Source organism: Mustela lutreola, chromosome 1, assembly GCF_030435805.1.
Source record: "Mustela lutreola isolate mMusLut2 chromosome 1, mMusLut2.pri, whole genome shotgun sequence".
In the NCBI taxonomy this organism is placed as follows: domain Eukaryota; kingdom Metazoa; phylum Chordata; class Mammalia; order Carnivora; family Mustelidae; genus Mustela; species Mustela lutreola.
Window position 1 is genome coordinate 181,236,302 of NC_081290.1, and position 22,789 is coordinate 181,259,090.

General features: G+C 38.4%; 1 protein-coding gene across 1 annotated transcript in view; it reads left to right on the forward strand.

The window, feature by feature from the left end:
* Positions 1-22,789, forward strand: part of DDX10 (DEAD-box helicase 10) — a 277,722-nt gene that overhangs the window by 142,393 nt on the left and 112,540 nt on the right. The window contains exons 14-15 of the mRNA XM_059179811.1: positions 15,607-15,726; positions 18,453-18,614. Of these exons, the coding sequence (XP_059035794.1) occupies positions 15,607-15,726; positions 18,453-18,614 (282 nt within the window). The remainder of the gene's footprint in view (positions 1-15,606; positions 15,727-18,452; positions 18,615-22,789) is intronic.

Consider the following 22,789-nt stretch of genomic DNA (forward strand, 5'->3'; position numbering starts at 1 on the left):
TCCTGCTGGGCTTAGGGTTTCTTTCTTGTTCTTTCTACAGCTCCTTTAGGTGTAGGGTTACGTTGTGTACCTGAAACCTTTCTTGTTTCTTGAGAAAGGCTTGTACCGCTATATATTTTCCTCTCAGGACTGCCTTTGTTGTGTCCCATAGATTTTGAACCGTTGTATTTTCATTATCATTTGTTTCCATGATTTTTTTCAATTCTTCTTTAATTTCCCGGTTAACCCATTCATTCTTTAGAAGGATGCTGTTTAGTCTCCATGTATTTGGGTTCTTTCCAAACTTCCTTTTGTGGTTGAGTTCTAGCTTTAGAGCATTGTCGTCTGAAAATATGCAGGGAATGATCCCAATCTTTTGATACCGGTTGAGTCCTGATTTAGGACCGAGGATGTGATCTATTCTGGAGAATGTTCCATGTGCACTAGAGAAGAATGTGTATTCTGTTGCTTTGGGATGAAATGTTCTGAATATATCTGTGATGTCCATCTGGTCCAGTGTGTCGTTTAAGGCCTTTATTTCCTTGCTGATCTTTTGCTTGGATGACCTGTCCATTTCAGTGAGGGGAGTGTTAAAGTCCCCTACTATTATTGTATTATTGTTGATGTGTTTCTTTGATTTTGTTATTAATTGGTTTATATAGTTGGCTGCTCCCACATTGGGGGCATAGATATTTAAAATTGTTAAATCTTCTTGTTGGACAGACCCTTTGAGTATGATATAGTGTCCTTCCTCATCTCTTATTATAGTCTTTGGCTTAAAATCTAATTGATCTGATATAAGGATTGCCACTCTTGCTTTCTTCTGATGTCCATTAGCATGGTAAATTCTTTTCCACCCCCTCACTTTAAATCTGGAGGTGTCTTCGGGCTTAAAATGTGTTTCTTGGAGGCAACATATAGATGGGCTTTGTTTTTTTATCCATTCTGATACCCTGTGTCTTTTGACAGGGGCATTTAGCCCATTCACATTCAGGGTAACTATTGAGAGATATGAATTTAGTGCCATTGTATTGCCTGTAAGGTGACTGTTACTGTATATGGTCTCTGTTCCTTTCTGATCTACCACTTGTAGGCTCTCTCTTTGCTTAGAGGACCCCTTTCAAGATTTCCTGTAGAGCTGGTTTGGTATTTGCAAATTCTTTCAGTTGTTGTTTGTCCTGGAAGCTTTTAATCTCTCCTTCTATTTTCAATGATAGCCTAGCTGGATATAGTATTCTTGGCTGCATGTTTTTCTCGTTTAGTGCTCTGAAAATATCATGCCAGCTCTTTCTGGCCTGCCAGGTCTCTGTGGATAAGTCAGCTGCCAATCTAATATTTTTACCATTGTGTGTTACAGACTTCTTTTCCCGGGCTGCTTTCAGGATTTTCTCTTTGTCATTGAGACTTGTAAATTTTACTATTAGGTGACGGGGTGTGGGCCTATTCTTATTGATTTTGAGGGGCGTTCTCTGAACCTCCTGAATTTTGATGCTCGTTCCCTTTGCCATATTGGGGAAATTCTCCCCAATAATTCTCTCCAGTATACCTTCTGCTCCCCTCTCACTTTCTTCTTCTTCTGGAATCCCAATTATTCTAATGTTGTTTCGTCTTATGGTGTCACTTATCTCTCGAATTCTCCCCTCGTGGTCCAGTAGCTGTTTGTCCCTCTTTTGCTCAGCTTCTTTATTCTCTGTCATTTGGTCTTCTATATCACTAATTCTTTCTTCTGCCTCATTTATCCTAGCAGTTAGAGCCTCCATTTTTGATTGCACCTCATTAATAGCTTTTTTGATTTCACCTTGGTTAGATTTTAGTTCTTTTATTTCTCCAGAAAGGGCTTTTATATCTCTCGAGAGGGTTTCTCTAATATCTTCCATGCCTTTTTCGAGCCCGGCTAGAACCTTGAGAATTGTCATTCTGAACTCTAGATCTGACATATTACCGATGTCTGTATTGATTAGGTCCCTAGCCTTCGGTACTGCCTCTTGTTCTTTTTTTTTGTGTTGAATTTTTATGTCTTGTCATTTTGTCCAGATAAGAGTAAATGAAGGGGCAAGTAAAATACTAAAAGGGTGGCAACAACCCCAGGAAAATATGCTTTAACCAAATTAGAAGAGATCCAAAATCGTGAGTGGGGAGAAAGGGGATAAAAAGAGGTTCAAAAAGGAAGAAAGAAAAAAAAAAAACAAAAAGAAAAGAAAAAAAAAAGAAAAGAAAAGAAAAGAATTTTTAAAAAAAGAAAACACTTAAGAAAAATGTAAAAAAGAAAAATATATATATTAGATAAACTAGTAAAAAATCGTTAAAAAAGAAAAAGGTAACAGTTAAAAAAAAAATTTTACCCGAAGGCGAGAAAAAAAAAAAAAATGAAAAAGACAAAGTCAAATTAACTGCAAGACTAAAAAAAATCCCAGGAAAAAAGCCATGAGTTCCGTGTTTGGCTTTCTCCTCCTCTGGAATTCTGCTGCTCTCCTTGGTATTGAAACCGCACTCCTTGGTAGGTGAACTTGGTCTCGGCTGGATTTCTTGTTGATCTTCTGGGGGAGGGGCCTGGTGTAGTGATTCTCAAGTGTCTTTGCCCCAGGCGGAATTACACCGCCCTTACCCGGGGCCGGGGTGAGTAATCCGCTCGGGTTTGCTTTCAGGAGCTTTTGTTCCCTGAGCGCTTTCCGTAGAGTTCCGGAGGACGGGAATACAAATGGCGGCCTCCTGGTCTCCAGCCCGGAGGAGCCGAGAGCCCAGGGCCCCACTCCTCAGTGCGCCCTCAGAGAACAGCGCCCAGTTACTCCCGTCTGCCTGACCTCCGGCCGCGCTCCGAGCTCACCGAGCCTGCGACCGGTTCAAGGTAACACCGAGCTGCGAGCTTACTGTCGGCTCTGTCTCTGTAGCCGGCTTTCCCGTTCCAATACCCGCAAGCTCTGCGACACTCAGACACCCCCGATCCTTCTGTGACCCTGCGGGACCTGAGGCCACGCTGACCCCGCGTGGGTTTCGCCCGGGTTTAGCCTCTGGAGCGATGTCCCTCAGCGGAACAGACTTTTAAAAGTCCTGATTTTGTGCACGGTTGCTCCGCTGCTTGCCGGGAGCCGGCCCCTCCCCCCGGGGTCTATCTTCCCGTCACTTTGGATTCACTTCTCCGCCGGTCCTACCTTTCAGAAAGTGGTTGTTTTTCTGTTTCCAGAATTGCTGTTCTTCTTCTCTTCGATCTGCCGATGGATTTTCAGGTGTTTGCAATCTTTAGATAAGCTATCTAGCTGATCTCCGGCTAGCTGAAGCAGTCTCAGCTTGCTACTTCTCCGCCATCTTGACTCTCTTATTACCTTTCTAATTTTTCCTCCAACTTTATTTCAACTCTGTATGTAATTACTAATGGTCTTTTTCTTAGAGTGACATAAGTTGAGAGCTTAGGTCCATTGTTTCAAGTTGGGTAATTGCTTAACTTACTTTACTGTCAGTTTATCACCTTTAAAATGTAAGCAATACCTCAACAGAGTGGTTGTGACCAGTAAATAATATATAAACCTCTGGCATGCTGTCTAGCACTTGGCACACCATTTACTGTTCCATATACTTCTCAAAGGAAATTTCAGTGATCTTCTGATATGCCAGGTAAACCATCTGGATTGTCATGTATTGGAGTGTAGGACATATTTCATACCATTGTGGCATGGATTAAGGAATAGGCTTTGTTGGGAAAGTAATGTTTTATGGGGAGAAGAAGTAAGGCTGGAATTTCCCCTCTTCTTATTTCACATAGAGGGTGCCTGGGTTTTAGCAGTCTGCTTAATAGAAAGCATAGATGTTTATTCCACTGAGAGTTTGCTATCTTCTGTTATTCTCCCTTGTCAAAGAAGTAGTAGGTCAACCTCATCAGTGAGGAGTCACCCAAACTGCTTGAGAACTGGAGAGTGTAGTTGTGGATGCTTGCAATCATCTGAGAAATGCATTGGTCTAGCATGTGGAGACCTGGGGCGGAGGGAAGTTGCCTGCAAAGGGAAGAAGCCATGGTCCTTTTAGAAGCTGAGTGTGCTCACAGCCTGTTATGCTGGGAGAAGGGGGGAGTGGGCACCCGGAGTGACTCCTGACATTGTTTTCAGACTGTTCTGCTTGTGTCACAGAATACATTATTATTATTATTGCCCAGTTATTTGTTTCTCAACAAATAAGTATCAAATTGAAAGTGAAATGTGTTGTTTAATTTCTACGCTGTTTAAGCAAGCTGATGTCACAATAGCTAACTGAAGAATGCATTTCAGAGTCCTTGGGTCAGTGTTGCTCCCAATGAAAATTGCCTCGATTTGCTCAGGCTCAGCTCAGCTTCCCAAATAATTACCGATTTGTTCAGGCACAGTATGGGCACTTACTCTAGAAATTAAAAGGTAAGATGAAGTCCATATCCTCAGGGAGTTGAGTGCCTAAGATGGTAAAATAGAAGTGGAAGAATCTCTTAACAATTGGAATACGACAATAAAAGTGTCGTAAGAGACGTTACCAAAAGGCTGAGGGTAGAGAATGAGAAAAGTTTCTCAAAGATAGCCAGTATCATATCTTAATCAACCTAATTTTGCTATTTGGGGGAGAATTTCAAGCATATGGATAACTCCTGCATTTTCTAGTCTCTGGATGGGACAGTAGGGAGGAGAGTGGTTAAAAAAATGATTAGCTAGGTAGCATACCAAGTTTAGAGACTAGCAAAGATTTCATTTTAATTTGGGAATTGTGACTTATAGTAGTTTTTGTTAGGTTGTAATTCAGAATATTACATTTTAGTGCTATAAGTTTCCTAACAAAATGGCAAGGACTAATTCTAAGATGGGAGAAAAATTAACGAGCGGTCATCTGTCAACAATTTCTAATAGCTGTCAAAGTTTGTTTTTAATGTTTAAGTGCCAAGGAGGGCAGATGGAAATTGTATTAATCACTGCACGCTTAGCATGCAGTTTGCCAGGAAATAAAAGGATAGGATAGAGCTTTGGGGAACAGAATACTTTTGGTTGGGCGCCTGGGTGGCTCAGTGGGTTAAGCCGCTGCCTTCGGCTCAGGTCATGATCTCGGGGTCCTGGGATCGAGTCCCGCATCGGGCTCTCTGCTCAGCGGGGAGCCTGCTTCCCCTCTCTCTCTCTCTGCCTGCCTCTCCATCTACTTGTGATTTCTCTCTGTCAAATAAATAAATAAAATATTAAAAAAAAAAAGAATACTTTTGGTATATATGCTATGCTTTTGAGGTTTAAGAATATTAGAGGTCAGGTTTAGTAGTCCTATCTATGCTCCTTCCATGAAAGCAGAAAGAACACTTTTATTTATTTATTTTTTAAATATTTAATTTACTTATTTGACAGAGAGATCACAAGTAGGCAGAAAGGTGGGCAGAGAGAGAGGAAGGAAAGCAGGATCCCTGATGAGCAGAGAGCCCAATGTGGGGCCTGATCCCAGGACCCGAGCTGAAGGCAGAGGCTTTAATCCACTGAGCCACCCAGGTGCCCCAGAAAGAACACTTTTAAAATGCATTCCTTGAAGGATTCTTTTCATTTTAAAGCAAACATTTGCTATCCATCAGTTCTTGATTTCAGTTTTATGGAGTCTCGTGAGAATTTTTTAGGAAAATTGTGATTGTCGGAGGAGGTGCTTCTAAGGTATTCTTGCTGTGTGCAGTGTCACGGTAAGAGCACAGAGTAGTATCCTGGGGGACACAGAGTTCTTGCCCTAACTTCACCGTCATTGGCCCTGTGAGCTTGAAATCCTCTTCTGTGTGTATACACCTGCTGCTTGTGTCTCTGGGTGATCTTGGAGGGCCCATTCATCCTTCCACATTCTGTACTTAATAATGCCAATGTCTTTTATCACCATTATGTGGCTTTGCAGGCCATTTTATAAATGGTGTATTTTTAAGAATATCCGGTTTTAAATAATTAGACAGCATCCAAGCACGTTTTGATGAAACATGGTCAGTGGGCTGGCCTTTGTTCATTTGGTATTTTTTGCTTAGCTAACATTCATACACAACGGAAGGCAGATCTTGGACATTTTACTGTGCATGGAGTTGTGCACATGGCTTAGACTGGGGGTAGTAATGATACTTGTTATTTCTCTTTTAGTTAAGATATATCCCATGCATATATTGTGATTTACTAATGTCAGTCAGTGTAGGAGAACACCAGACACTGGAACCATGTATAACAAGTAGCAGTGATTGCTTTGTCTGGGGGTGCTCAGAGGTCTTCATTAGCATCTCATGAATGTCTTGCCATAGTGTGTCAGAAATGGCTCACTGAACCAGGTACCAAGCCCAATTGGAGTTTAGTATATATCTTAGTTCTGTTATTTTAGTTCTTTGATAAGGGTTTAAATCCTAAGAGAGATTCTCTTTCTGTTATTTAGAGTATAGATGCATGAGTTTGTGTGTAATGTTTAAAATTGGTGGTTTGCTGAATAAGTAGTATTATATGGCCTGTGTTTGTTAGACTTTCACGGTGAATGAATTTTCAGAAAGTCTGCTTTAGATTACACTAACCAGATTGCCAAGTAATTTGTTGATATTGTAGGTACTGGAGCCAACTATAGAATTCTCAATTAAACCTGTAACTAAATTTTGTCGAGTGTTACTTTGATGCTATTTTATTTTGTTCAAACAAATTCCAAATAGATTAGCTATTGGTCCCTTCTTGCTGAGTCTCTGCTATCACTTGTGAGGAAGATGGTAGAGGTGAAAACCATTCAGGTGCTCCCCCAAGTAGAAGTGTTACGGTCATCCTGCCTTGAAGTAGTGCATAGATGCTGACCAGTCTTTTTACTTCCTTCATTACCACCATTTCTGCCTCCTTAATTCTGTTAACTGGATGGCCTTGTATACAAGTTAGCTTTTGTTTTGAATACTACTGGGTTTTTTTGTATACAGCTTATAATATTTCTAAGTTATAGAAGAATTTCAAAAGTTGTAGGATACAACAGAAATTCATATACCAATTTGGACACAAGTTAGAAATGAAATCCATACTGTCATTTTTTGAAGTCTAGAAGAGGGGAAAAGTGTGTCTCAGGCCCTGTTTCTCTAAATTGCTTCCAGCTGCCTGCTTCCTAATACAGAAATATTTATTAAAAGTGGCAGGTTAAAAATTGGATTCCTAGGGCAAAATATGACTGGTTCCATAATTTTGTTAAAGAACAGGAAGCATCTGAGATTTCACATCTGTGGTGGCTTCCCTCCCCCTTTTTTTAAATTTATTTGGGGTTTTTGGGGAGAGGGATATGGTGTGGAGCAAATAATTTATATTTCCTGGCTAGCAAAACAAAATAGTAAATAGCTTGGACAATTTCAGTGAACTAAAGAAGATTTCCTCAGGTAGTGAAAGAGAAATAAGAAACTAATCTTTATGTGTTCCAGCAGGATAAATATGTTCAAAAAGGTAGATGAAAGCATTTAAGATAGTAAATAAGACAAAGACAGTGATGGCTCTGGCTGGCCATGAAGGTCAGGGATGAGGTTTGAGGTAAGGAAATAAGCAAAAATCTTATCTACACTAATTGGAGGCAATGACAGATTTAAAGAATTGTTAGACTGAAGTGCTATGAAGAGGCTTTTTAAAATAAAGGAAAATTTTGTTAATTCTGACATTGTTGAGGAAGGCAAATATTTTGAAGGAAAAAAAACCAACACCACTGTTTGAGGTGTTGGTAGAAGAACTTGTATGTGAAGAGTAAGAGAAGGAATTGAGGAAACTAGAAACTATATTGGAGATATATCAGAAACTTATTTTTCTGAAAGCATTCAGTAGTTAAGGTGGCAGGCACACACTCTCAGAAGAGTTTATTAGGGTAAGAGCATCTTCTGGAAAGTATCCCAGATTAAGCCTGTGGATTCAGGAAAGTAGGTATCCGGAAGGGGAGGAATCTATTAATCAAAAGCTGTATGGAATGCTTGTGCCTTGTGATCCCATAAGCAGAAGGAGGGAAGTCCACACAAAGCTGAGATCACTATATATCTATGTAGTTTTTGGTCTGGTGGGGAAAAAAAGAGCAATTTTCAGTTGTCTGCTTTCCTGTTTATGTTGACTTGTTAAGGTGATTTTTAAAAGAATCAGAATATTTTGTAATAAGTATGTTGTCATATTTCTTAATATATTATAATATTCATTAACCATTTTCATCACTTTATACATTAGAAATGCAGTTCACAGACTATAAAGAAGATAGTAGTCCCTGGTCTTATTGACCATACAGAATAGAGAGAGATTAACATTTACTTATGGTTTGTGTCTTAATGTAATCAGAAGGACTAATCTAGCTTTGAAATGTGAAGAACTTTGAAAGGATATATGAGCTTTCATCTATAGGATTTTGTGTTTGAAATAAATATACATTATTTATAAAATATAAAAAATGGGGAGGGATTTCTAGAATGGGCCTTTAGGCTGTCTTTTAGATACAATTTATGAAGTATCAATATCAGGTAATGAGACAAGTATCATACACAGATAAATATTATTTACAGCTGTGATTCTTATCAGAAAGGCATTAGGGTTGGGGCCTTGTGATTTAAATCACATGTTCAGTATCTAACATTTATATTTGGATGTGAAAACAGTTACTTTAAAAACCAGTACAAATACTTTATCAGAAATTAGAATCTGAAAGAAATGTTTCTTAGTGGGCTATGAACTGGAAAGTTGGAAAAAGTATAAGTTTCTTAGAATAGCAATTTTCAAACATTCTTTTAAAGTTGATAGAAATGTAAAAGACATATACTGAGTCAAATTATGATGCTGTAACCTAAGACAGTTTGAACAAAAATCAACTAAGCATTGTAGAGTGTGAACAACAAAGTCAAGTGCCCTTTGATTTAAATTGTGCACCCTTGAACAAATTGCTGAATTTATCTAAGCTTTGGTTTTCTAATTAAAAAATTATCAGGGACCAGATTGGACTTGTAGTTGTTATGAGCAGTAAATGAAGTAATGCTTTATTCCATTGAGAATTTATTCACTAATTCTTCTTTCAAGAAATAACATACTGAATGTTTCCTGTGTGCCAACCTCTCTGTGATGCCTTGGGGACACGAATTTTAATACAAATGGTCTTAACCCTCGTGGAGATTACAGTCTATTAGGAAAAAGAAAACAGGAACACAAATGATGACTATGTCTTACTGTAATGGGGGCAAAAGTACATACAAAGTCCATTAACAGGCCTCTTTAACACATTCCACTGCAGAGGTGGTGTGTATTGGGGCTTGGGTAGAAGGGCACTAGCTCTCAGTCATTCTCTCCAACTCTTTCATTTTCTATTTTTATCATTATGACCAAATTTATGCATATTACCAAGGTTTATTGTAGTTTGCCTTCTATTAAACTTTAAACAGTGAGATTGGTAAATGTGGCCTTTTTGGAAAAAGAAAAATCCTATGAGGTTGATTAGACCGCTTTATAAGATTATTTCCATTATTTATAATTTATAAGCACTTGCATTTCATATTCTCTTAGGTGATCTGCATTTGAAGGTCTCTTGTGTTCTTCTTGCCCCTTGCATGGCCCACCCCAGTACCCCTGCTCCGGCCACTGTGTAATTATAGGACTACCACTTTGTCTTACCGTTATATTTCGTGCAGGATCTCTGAAAAGAGAAACTGTTGCTATAACAACATTTTATCTATTTTTATTTATGTATTTTTAAAAGATTTTATTTATTTATTTATTTGAGAGAGAGCAAGAGCGAGCGAGCACACAAGTAGGGGGAGGAGAAGAAGAAGAGGAAGAGGGAGACAATCTCTAGCAGACTCTGCACTGAGCACAGAGCCAGATGCAGGGCTGAATCCCACAACCCGGAGATCACGAGCTGAGCGGAAATCAGGGATGCTCAACCAACTGAGCTACCCACATACCTCTGGAACAACACTTTAAACAGAAGTCCAGTTATATTCTAGGTGGCTCTTTATTTTTAATTTTAGTAAAATACTTAAAGTGTAGAATGTATCACCACCTGAACCTCGAAGTATAGAGTTCAGCAGAGTTAAGCCCCTTGCTCTAGTTGGACAACCAGTCTCCAGACCTTTTCCCTTCTTGCAAAATGGAATCTTTCCACCCTTTAGGTGGCTCTTAATTTTAATATACTAGTTTGTGCAAAGATTTCACAAACATACCTTTTCTACTTACTGGTGGTGGTAGTTTCCTTTCTTTTTTCTCTCTAGCTTTGTTGAGAAATAATTGATAAGTAAGACAGTATGTAAAGTATAGGATGTGATTTTGTTTGTAGGGACAGTGTGAAATGACCGCCAAGATTGAGATAATGCATCCATCACCTCACAGTTAACTTTTTTGTGTCTGTGATGTTGCTTGCAATGTACTCTCAGCAAATTTCAAGTTTATGGTACAGTATTATTAACTACAGTCACTGTGCTATACATGAGATCCTCAGCTTATTCATCTTATAATGGAAAATTTGTACCCTGTTAACTTACATCTCACAGTTTCTCCCTCTTCCCAGCCCTTGGCAACTACCATTCTATGTTTCTATGAAAGTAGCCCCCTCCTTTTCTCTTTAAATATATCACATGTGATACTGTATGTGTCCGTCTCTGTCTGACTTATTCCACTTAACATAATGCCCTCCAGGTTCATCCATATTGTCACCAAATGACAGGTTTCCATTCTTTCTCATGGCTCAGAATATGCCATGGTATTTATATACCACGTTTTCTTAATTTATCCTTTGAGAGTTACTTAAGATTGTTTTCATGTCTTGGCTATTGTGAGTAATGCTGCAGTGAATATGGAAATGCAGATATCTCCTTTAGAAACTGCTTTTGGTTTCTTTAGATATATACACTGGAGTGAGTGGTATTGTTGGATCATATGGTACTTTTAATTTTTAATTTTTTGAGGAACTTCCATTCTGTTCTCCACTGTTGCTGGGCCAGTTCACATGCCCACCAACATTGCACAAGGGTTCCCTGTCCTCCACACCCTCCCCAACACTTGTTACCTTTGGTTTTCTTGATGATAACTCTCTTAATGAGTGTGAAGTGCTGTCTCACTGTGGTCTTGATTTATTTCTCTGATGATTAAAATTCCTAGAAAAAAGCACAGAGAAAAAGCTCCTTGACTTTGGTCTTGGCAGTGATCTTTTGAATAAGACCCTGTAAGAACAGGCAACAAAAGCTGAAATAAATAGACTATCTTAGATTGAAAAGCTTCTGTACAGCAAAGGAAACAAAAAGGCAGCCTGTGGAATGGGAGAAAATATTAACAAACCATATATTGAATAAGGGATTTCTGAGCTATATATAGGAAACTCCAATGCAAAAAACCCCAAATAATCCAATTAAAAAATGGACAAAGGACCTGAATAGACTCTTTTTTTTTTCTATATGTGCTGCCGAAGTGAGCATAATAGACTCTTTTCCAAAGAAGAGGTACAAATAAATGGTCAATAGGTACAAGAAAAGGTGCTCATCATCCCTAATCATCAAGGAGGTTTCTTTCTTTTTTTTAATAATTTTTTATTTTTTTATTAACATATAATGTATTATTAGCCCCAGGGGTACAGGTCTGTGAATTGCCAGGTTTACACACTTCACAGAAAGAAGTTTTTTTCTTAAGAAAAGATTTTGTAGTTGGCTTTCAAATAAAATGTCAAGTAGTGCATCCTTCATTAATACTGTAAAATACTATAATTATCATAGTTCGGGAACTTTAGGATGGTGAAGGAATTATGCTTACCTAGCATATGTTTGTTTTGTTTTTTAAATCTTGAGTTCTAGGGTATGGTGATTTAGGCAGTGGAAATCAAGAGTCCTGCATCGGGCTCTCTCCTCAGTGGGGGAAAATGCTTGCAATGAAATAGGTTGTAACAGGTAATCTGAAAGGTCTTCAATAGGGTTGACAGTTCTTTATTTAGTTGGTTTTCTTTACATTTATTTATTTATCATATATTTATTTCAGAGGGGGTGAGTGTACTCACGTGTGCTCATCCTTGCACCTAAGGGTAGAGTGGCAGAGGAAGAGAGGTTTCAAGCAGACTCCTGCTGAGCACAGGAGACAACATGGGACTAGATCTCAGGACCCTGAGATCATGACCTGAGCCAAAACCAAGAGGCAGGTTTCTGACTGAGCCACCCAGGCTCCCCAGTCTCTTTCACTTAAGATACCGTTTCTTTTGTAAACCATTAATTATTCTGTGATACATATGGGGACTACTTTAAGGAAACATTAACCTCTAATTTCTTTAGACTGTCTTTTCTTTTAATTCTGACTTTCATCTCCTTATGGTTCTGTTTTCCGTTTTTATTTTTGCAGCGATATACTTATTGTACCCTCTAGGACGTATAGTAGTAATGCTTATATTAAAGTAGATTTTTTTTCCCATTGATTATATTTTGAATCTTCTTGTAGCCCGTGTTAGCACAGACCTTCTGCTACGAACCATTGCTTTTAGCCACAGTTCTTGTTCTTTTATTGTCCAAGTTATTTGTGGCAACCTCCTACAGCTATTGCAAGACCTTGAAAATAACTTAATGCTTCATCACTTTTGTATTCTCTGATATTTTCCTTTTAGCACTTTATTCTGAAGACTAACATACATTTTGTGCAAGAAGTGCAGATGAAAATGAAAACTGCATTTTTCTGCCATTGTTTTACATCTTGTCAGGAAATCTTTCATTAAACTCTTGGCTGGCTGCAGATTTCATTCTTGTACCAATAATACAAAGTTATGTAGCCAAAATATAAACTTTGTCTTAATAATAAGATACTTGATATTTTCCATTGTTTAATGAGCAGAAATTTGAAGTACTAATGAGCACTTCCCCCTTATCCCAGAGCCAGTGTTGAAACTTTCAGGAAAAAATGAAATCTGCATTTTATTTTTATTTATTTATTTATTTATTTTTAAAAAGATTTTATTTATTTATTTGACAGAGAGAAATTACAAGTACACTGAGAGGCAGGCAGAGAGAGAGAGAAGGAAGCAGGCTCCCTGCTGAGCAGAGAGCCCGATGCGGGACTCGATCCCAGGACCCTGAGATCATGACCTGAGCCGAAGGCAGCGGCTTAACCCACTGAGCCACCCAGGCGCCCAGAAATCTGCATTTTAAAGAGTTAAATTCACTGTTGAAAAGTCTTTTTGTGGGAAGAATATTATAAGTATGGTACCAAAAAAAAAAAATCCAGAAAATTTCATTATTTTAAAAAATTGATTACATAAAGAGTAAAAATACATGTTTAACAAAAAACAAAACAAAGCAAAACAACAAAATATTCTTATGTATGGCAAAAGTCTAAACATAAACAAAACAGTGGGAGAAAATATTGACACATTTTTAACAAATGAAAAGATTTCACAAATTAATAAGTAAAATGCCAGGAATTCATTAAAAATGCTGGTAAAGAATATACATGTTCATAGGGAGAAAAATGCCTTTGAAAAGATGTTTTGCTATGCTTAAAACAATACAAGTCAAATTAAAACCTCCCTGAGACATTATTTTTTCATCTGACAAACATAAATATTATCTATTTTTTGATGTGGAGAATCACTCTCAAATTCTGTTGGAAATATTAAATTTTGTGTAACTTCTCAGGAGGGTTATTTGGAAATATCTTTTGATATTTAAATGCATATAATTTTTGACTGAGTGCTTTAGCTTTTAGAAATTTATCCTGGGTAACTAGATGCACATTTATATGAAGCTCTGTATACAAGGCCTCTGATGGCAGGGATTGCTCTTTTAGTATCTTGGTTTCTTCATATATATTTGAATGCCTGTTTCTGGAAAGGATATAGAAAAAGCTATTAACACTGTTTCTTTCTTGGGAGGTAAACATGTGGTGGAAGAAGACATGAATGGGAACTTTGTAACATGAATAAGACATGAATTCATAGGACATGAATATCCTTTACAAAATAAATGAGCATGTATTACCTGTTAAAGTTATTATTTTATGGAGTGACATCGAACTAAGCTAAAGCCTCTCTTAAAACATATGTGAAATCCACCATAATTAGACACCTAAAAGGTAGTAGTGGCGTCGGGGTGTTTGCCACTCATTTCAAACATTTGTCCCTCAAAAGGAGATTTTCCTTAACTTCCTCTCCTCAGCCTAGACTAGCTAGGGCAGGTACCATATTACATAGAATTTATTCATCTTGTATATTTTTTCTAAGCGCATAATACATTTATGATTTAATACTTAATATTTTCCACTGGTTTAAGTCTTTTTTTTCAATACAGTTAGGTTCCGGGAGGCTTTCCCTTTCCTTGCTGGGGGTCTCAGTATGCTCTACGGTGTCTTGTACACAGATGACACTCTAGTGCATATTTGAATGACTGAAGAATAATTTCCGAGTATTAGAGCAAAGCCACAACCTATCAATAAAATAAGATAAACGTGTCTTCTCACCCATGTTGGAATTTCTGTTCTTCCTTTCTATGGCTTCCCTCAGACAAGCAAACTCTCCAAAAAAAATTTTTTTTTCTTCTTTTTTCTTTTTTTGATAGGGAGAGATCACAACTCCCTTTTAGAATCCGTGATAAACTGGGGGCCTGGGTGACTCAGTCAGTTTAAGTGACTGCCTTCAGCTCAGGTCATGATGCCAGCGTCCTGGGATTGAGTCCTGCTTCGGGCTTCCTGCTCAGTGGGCAGTCTGCTTCTCCCTCTGCCCTTTACCCCATTCATACTCTCATTCTCTCTCGCTCGCTCATTGACTTGCTCTCAAATAAATAAAATCTTTAAAAAAAAAAAAAAAGAATCCATAACAATCCATAAAGATGCAAAACCCCCACATTTTGTGACATGATTTCAGTAGTTTCATGGTTTTCCGTAGAGCATTGATGTGGACCTGGATCATTTCAAGGTTCCACTCTGTAGGGTTTGTTTTCTGGCTGACCACTTTTCTGTTCTGATAGTATTTGGTATTTTTGCTTTGTGACTTTTTCTCTTGTTCCTGGGACCAAGCATTTGTATTTTATTATGAAAAATTTCTAACATAAGAAAGGTTGAAAGAAGTGTACTTTTGGACACCAGAATATCCACCACTCATATTCTACAGTTAACCTTTTACCATGTAATTCTCCATCTATCCATTTGTCACCCTTTTAAGTGTGTAATGCATTTCAGAATAAGTTGCCAACATCATTATACTTTCTTCCATATGCTTGAGCTTGCCTGTCATTTGTTAAAGTTCAGTATTTGTTTACAGGACTCTTTTGAAGTTTCCAGATAAACATTTTCCTATTCTGAAAATTTAAGTTTGCCCTTTGAATTAAAGCTATTTCTAAAATGTGCTCTGTGTTATAGCTGCAAGGTAGTTTTATTTATCTTGAATGTCCATTTGTCACTTTATCACATAGCTTCTAGTGCCTCAACATTCTCAGCGTAGCATAGTTATAATAATAGAAGAAATTTTAAAGGTTACTTATACTGTTTATCTTGTTTAGATTTAAGCCCCTTTAGCACTGGGGGTACTACTAGTTAAAAAATCTAATAACTTTATTTTCTGGATAGTATTTTTGGTCCTGCTTATTAGCCAGTGAAGAGTAAATACATTTAATTTTGGAAAGTGTATTTAAGAGTTAAATTGCTGATCTAAAGCAGCCATTTAACTAATCATCTTTGTTTTTTGTACATTTTCATACAGAAAAAAGAACCTTCGAAATCCAGTGTCAAGAAAAAAGTGACCAAGGTTGCAGAAGCCAAAAAAGTAATGAAGAGAAATTTTAAAGTGAATAAGAAGATAACATTTACTGATGAAGGGGAGGTAAGATTCTTAAATGCTTAATTTCTGAGGTACCATCCAAGAAAAGAGTCTGACTCTCTTCTGCCTTAGATTCATTAATGAGAAAAAGAAACTGTTTCTTTAAAGCATGCGAGGCACTTCCTGTCCATGTTGTCTTGGGCCGTATGTCTGTAGGCAGGAATGTCTAATGGGCAGTCAGCTGCCATAGTTCAGGGTGCTAACAACACAGAGTTGGTTTTGAACTTTCTAAATTCCATTCTTACAGAGTAGACTTTCCCATCAGGGTATCCGTCAACATGTTCTGTGGCAACAAATGCAAGAATAGTAACACGACTACTTGCCACAGTTTTTTCTGGACTCTAAAAAAATCTCTGCTTTGCTGTTCCTCAATTTCCACGCTGTATTGGGTTGTTTCTTACTGGGATGGCTTGAGACCGCATTTTCTGCTTCACACAGGTGCCTGGCTCTCATGTCACCGAGATCTTGGTGTTAGCATAAATACATACCCGCAGAGTAGGGAAGGGAACATACCCACTCACAGATGGCACAGTGTTCTCTCTGTTTTTAAAGAGGAGAGAGGTCTGGAAAGTCCGGTGGCTTTACTCTAAGGAGTAATGGTGGTCAGTGGTCAGAGTGGGTCTTCAGAGTGGCTCTTCTTGGTTTTCAGTCTCTTCAACCTACAGGTTCTCCTGTGCATTCTGGTAGAGCACATACCCACTGTCCCACTGTCCTCTCATTTTCCTTGCCTTGTCTTTTATTTATTTTCTTCCTGGAACTTATGGGAACTTTACATTCTCTATTTATGTGATTATTGTCCTTTTCTTCCATTCTATTGGAATGAGGGCAGCTACTCGAGGGAAGGGATCTGTCCACTTTGCTTACTACCCTGTCCCCAGCACCGAGAACGGGGCCTGACATCCAATAAATCCATGAGCTTATTGAATGAATGGACTATTTTCTAATAGCCCAATAAAATAACAGTTTTTAAGATACTGGTTTTAATAGGTCGCATAAGACATTTCCTCAGCGTTAATAGAAATGCAGCCTAAGCAGTCTGTATCCAGTGGGGTGTGTTTCCTCTTAACTGTGAGGTAACAGACATTTGGATGTTATTTTGGGGAAGGGAGGCCAGATTTGCACTAAGAATATGGAGTAAAGTGTTGTATAAATCATACGAAGAAAGAGTGCAATTTAAAGTTGTTGGAAGTTGTAGAGGAAGCTTACAGAATTGATAACTAATGGATCTTTATGAAATTACTGAAGAGAGGTCAGCACCTGAAGCAGGCTCAGCCAGAATATAGTTGTATTACTTCAGATGCTTACTGTAAAGTAAGATTAGTGCTCTTAGTATAATGAGGCTCCGCACTGTGCTTGTCAGTTCAACTGCACAGATTATGCCAGTTTGCTCCAAGATAAATTCTTAACTGTATAATGTTTCCCTGAAGACTTACTGCTGATAGGACCCCTGTATGGCTGTGGGCCACACTGAAATTTGTGTTCTAAAAGTTTGAAAGAACTTTTCATTCAGCCCAAAGGCATGAACTTTTTTCATGTGGTTATAAAAAAGGACTGAAGAGTTGGAGCAGTGGATGGGTTTCTTCCTGTCACACCTGCCCCCTCCCACTGCGTCTCCAGTGTCTGTGGCCACCGGCATGGCCACTCATGCGGTGACACGTGTGACCCCCATTTGTTGCCAAAAGTTGAGATGCTGTGGGAATCCCATCTTGAAGACTGGATGGTGACAGGAGTGAGAGAAGGTGAAGAGAATGTGTGTGCCTACAGCTTCACTTTGCTTGCAGTTTAGTGGCCTTTCAAAACAATGGCAGCTACTGAAATCCTTTGGCAGCTAGTTACTAGTTGAAAACAAGAGAATAGGTTTAGTCTAAATTGTCTTATGTTTTACAGTGTTAGACCTGGAAATGAGAGAGTCAAACAGACCTTTTTAAAAAATGGTCAGAAAAGGACACAGATGCCCAGAAATGAAGTATTTATTCAGGATTATGCAGCAGGGCTAGCAAAAAAGCTGGAACATTAAACCAGGTCCCCTGACTCCAGATCAGTGCCCTGACTTCTGTGTTACCTTGTTCCTAACCATGAACTGTATGTGTCAATTGTGTAGATTTGAGCCAGCCTGAAATCCAAGCTAATTTTCCTTTATGCCTAGTTATTTTAGTCTTTAGGTGTAGTACAGGCTGATACAGTATTTATTGATCAGTTTTGAGCATTTGATATGTGCCATATACTATGCTGGGCCTCGAGGATACAAGCACAAAGGTAGTCAGCTATCCTCGAGGAGATTAGATTAATTCTAGGCGGAAACCCCGGAAAGTCAAACCACAGTATGGGGAGAGAAGGCTTGGAGGTGCCAGGGGAGCCAGCGAGCTTGCTTGGGTCCAGCTGGCTCCTGCTCTGCTCATGTTGGGGATGGAGCCGGCAGAGTATAGCTCATGAAGAGCACTGAGATGCTGCTGAAGCAGCTAGCTTCTCCTCCAAACTATTTCTTGACATTTTCCTTTAATCCTACTGTCACTGGATTGTGGCAGCATTACTTTATCCTGACTAGGACGGTTTTTTCAGAGATTTGCTCATTTTAATGATTAAAGTTTGTTCAAAAGCTTAAGAAATATGGGGTCTAAGGCAGAAAGTGGGGGAAAGTGCACCATTTCAAAATCATTATTCAAAGGGAAATGGTTTTCTGTGGATGTTCCCTGTCCCCCGCCCCATACTTACTGTTTTCCTGTCCACAGTTAGTTCAGCAGTGGCCACAGATGCAGAAATCTGTCTCAAAGGACACCGAGGACGAGGACAGCACTGGTGGCATCAACTTAGATAAAGCCAAGGAAAGGCTACAAGAAGAGGACAAATTTGACAAAGAAGAATATAGGAAGAAGATCAAGGCAAAGCATCGGGTGAGCTTTCCATCTTGAATTAATGCTGAATGACATTTTATATGTCCCTAAATACTCATTACATGTTCATCAATAACCACATTACTTTCCTCCTTGACTTCTTGAACACTTCTGTCTCTGTGGGTATTTTTCATTTTATTAGTCTCCTCTTGCTTTTGCTGGTGGAGGCTTGTTTACTGACTGGTTTCTGAGAACATTGCCCAAATCTGCTTTTGGTTGAGGTAACCCAAATAATATTCATGTTTTTTTTTTTTTTAAGTTTTGATTTTGAAATTAATGTAGTTTTACATGTAGTTGTAAGAAGTACAACTCTGTACTACTGTATATTCTCTGTATTACTTTCTCATCCTGGGTGCTTGATTTCTGCAGTTTTTGCCATTTCAGGAATGGTGGATAAATGAAGCAGTGGAATGTGTATGTAGCCTTTTGGGATTTGCTTTTTATTCTCATGTAATTCTATGGAGATTCACCCAGGTTGTTGTGTGTCTGAGCGCTTGGCACAGATGTACCGCAGGTTCTTCACTATTTTCCTATTATTTCCAGCTTCAGCTTAATGGTTGAATTTCTTTCCATAGCAATTAGTTGATAATGCATGGGAGATTTATTTAGTGTATTTAAAAAAAAAAAAGAAAGAAAAGAAGAAGCCTTGTAAGAGGGAGTGCTTCTGAATAAGCATGTGCACAGTTTTCTGTTACCCTTGAACTAGGCTACTCCATTCCAGTTTTTTTATACTACTCAGCTCCCATAAAAGTAGACATATCACTAGATAAATGATTCAATTAATGAAATAAGGCAGATTTACATTTTTTTTTAAAGATTTTATTTATTTGACAGAGATCACAAGTAGGCAGAGAGAGAGGAAGGGAAGCAGACTCCCCGCTGAGCAGAGAGCCCGATGCGGGCCTCGATCCCAGCACCCCGGACCATGACCCGAGCCGAAGGCAGAGGCTTAACCCACTGAGCCACCCAGGGGCCCCCAGATTTACATTTTTAAAGACGTTTCTATAGCATGCCTTTGAGACAATGAATGATTTCAGGGAACATAGTCTCATGCCCAAGAACATAGTCTCATGCCCACTGCTTTAATGTGAGGTTCTGGATTAAGAAACTTGTAAGCCTTTGGATGTGGACATTATTAACTATGTCCTGAGAAGGATTCTTATGGTTTTTGACTCCTCTTTGACCTTGGAACCATTCAGTGGCTCAGACAACTTTTGTAGAGCAGCAGTTCTCATTTTTTCAAGGTTCAATGCAGCTTCGCAGTAGCATTTGATGAATAAGAAAAAGTAGACATGGCTACCAAGATGGCTGCCAGGGTGGGAATGACTGGTGAGAAAATCCTTTTAGAAATGCAGGGAACAAAAACCTCAAATATAGTGTTTACAGGTCAGAGTGTTATTTAGACAACTAAACATTTCATGCGTTGCTGGGGTTTTTTTTAAATAATTTTTTAAATTTTTTAATAAATATATAATGTATTATTAGCCCCAGTGGTACAGGTCTGTGAATCGCCAGGTTTATAGACGTCATAGCACTCACCATAGCACACACCCTCCCCCATGTCCATAACACAACCACCCTCTCCCTACCCCCCTACCCCCAGCAACCCTCAGTTTGTTTTGTGAGATTAAGAGTCTCTTATGGTTTGTCTTCCTCCTGATCCCATCTTGTTTCATTTATTCTTTTCCTAGCCTCCATCTCTACTTCCTCAAATCAGGGAGATTATATGATAGTTTTCTTTCTCCGATTGACTTATATTCATGCATTGCTGTTATTACAGTACTTTAAAATTGAAATTTGGTACTAATTTTTGTTATTAAAAATTTTAATAATATTAAAATGTCAGCAACCTGTCACATTTCAGGTTACTATCCACCTAGAGTAGTTATGCAGGGGAAGATTGAGATAAGGATATTTTATCCTTTATTTTATTTTATTTTATTTTTAATATTTTATTTATTTGACAGACAGAGATCTCAAGTAGGCAGACAGGCAGGCAGAAGGAGAGAGGAGGAAGTAAGCTCCCTGCTGAGCAGAGAGCCCAAATTGGGGCTGGATCCCAGGACCCTGGGCTCATGACCTGAGCCGAATGCAGAGGCTTTAACCCACTGAGCCACCCAGGCGCCCCTTATCCTTTATTTTTCAACTGTAGTCAGCAGTAAAAGCAACAGGAGGCCTTTACATGAAGTTAAGGTGTTTCCCACTGCTGCCCTTTCTTGTCTCCTTCGCCTCCCTCCCCCGTGTGTGGAAGTTACTGTATCAAGGCTATGGAATATTGTTTCTGAAACCTTCAGAGACTTAATTTCAAATTGACTCAGTGTACATTTATTACACACTGTGTGTGTTCGGCTCTGCCCTAGGCTGTGAGGATAGAATACGTAAAATTCGTGGGTTCCTCTGTCCTTGGGAAGGTTATAATTAAACCGTAGTTAACTATGGGTATTCTGTCACTGCACAAAAGCTTTTTATGCCTCTAATTTGTTTTACGTTAACATTTTTGAAATGAATAATACATTCATGTTCTAAAATCAAGATCATAAAAAAGCTAGTTGAGACATCTTGCTTCTGCCCATGCCTGTCATTCTTACTCAGACCTATCCCCATAGTAACTATTTTTATTAATTAATACATCCTGGGGCACCTGGGTGGCTCAGGTTCAGTTGGTTAAGCTCCAACTCTTGATCTCAGCTCAGGTCTTGATCTCAGGGGCATATGTTCAAGTCCCTCATTGGGCTGCACACTGGGCATGGAGCCTACTTTAAAAAAAAGATTACTGACGCATCCTGCCATTTCTTTATGCAAATGTGAGTAAATAGAAATAAAGATCCTTATTTTCTCCCTTTGTTACAGGAAAGATAAGTATATTGTATGTACGTTGCTGTACACATTTCTATTTCATTTATTTTTATGCTTTTAAATCATTTTCTTTGCACCATTGTTAAAAGTAGTGGATGATTTTTAAACTATTATGGTGACTATCTTACAGCAAGGTTTAATAGAGTACTTTGGACTCACATAGTTGTTAGAGAAATCACAAGAACTTAACGTACTACTGATGTTGATGTCTATACCTCTGGAACTAAAACAGACAGATGGTCTTTTTTAACAAGCCAAAGCTGCTTATTTTGTATAAAGTAGGTATATTCTGCACAAGGTTACCTATGGCATACTTTCCATATTAGATGCTGAAAATATTATGTAGCCAGAAAAAAAGCACAAGGAAATTACTAAAATAGTCTGTTTAGCTTTAATGTATATGCCACCTGAGTCGTATGTGATTAGTTTCTTGGTATTTGTATCAGTAAAAATTATTACTTATGCATATGTAAGTATTTGTTTATTAAATTAGAGAAAATGTCACTCTTGCGCACTTTGGAATTAGTGAGTTTATGACAGTAGCGTACATATGACAGAGTATGGGTACTCACATCAGTCATGTATCAAATGCCATGGGCTGGATTCTGCCTCGAAGACATGCAGGATTTTCTTAAGCGGCAAGTTGGAACATTTGGCTTGTTGGTGGAAGGAGTGTTACACTGTAAGGAGGAGTACTTGTATTTGAATCCTGAGTCTGGCATTGCCTAGTCCAATGGGATTACCCAGTCACCAGTATAGACTGCAGTGTTACGAAAACAAGGAAGTGGAAGTGGGAGTTCATATCCGGTGATCAAGGGATCCCCTAGCTCTGTGTGTATAGGGAAGATATGGGAATATAATAAGCCCTTTTTGTTTGGAAAGTGGAATTTTAATTGGCCATCTTTCCCTGCTGACAAAATGGGTTCCTTGCTTGATGATAAGGCCTCCTTCTTGTTCTTAATTTCCAGTGGTTACTAAAGTTTGACTTAGAAGCGAAATATATTATTAATCCTGCACGATTATTTTATCTTAATTGCTTTATCTGAACATGTTATTGGCTTTGAAATCATATCTTTTTTCTAATTGCGTATATTACTTATTCTAATGACAATTCTTAGTTCTTCTAAGCGTAAGGTTTTACCTTGGGCAAATGTAATTATGTTTCCCTTAAAATTGTCACTCATAATTTTGTTATTTCTACTGAGAAGAATTTTATGTCCCTAAAGAACACTTGAAATACTAACTTAGGATCTAGGAATAAGCTTTTAGTTCATGAAGATAGAAAAAGATGAAGAAACTTTAACAAAAATTTATGAGTG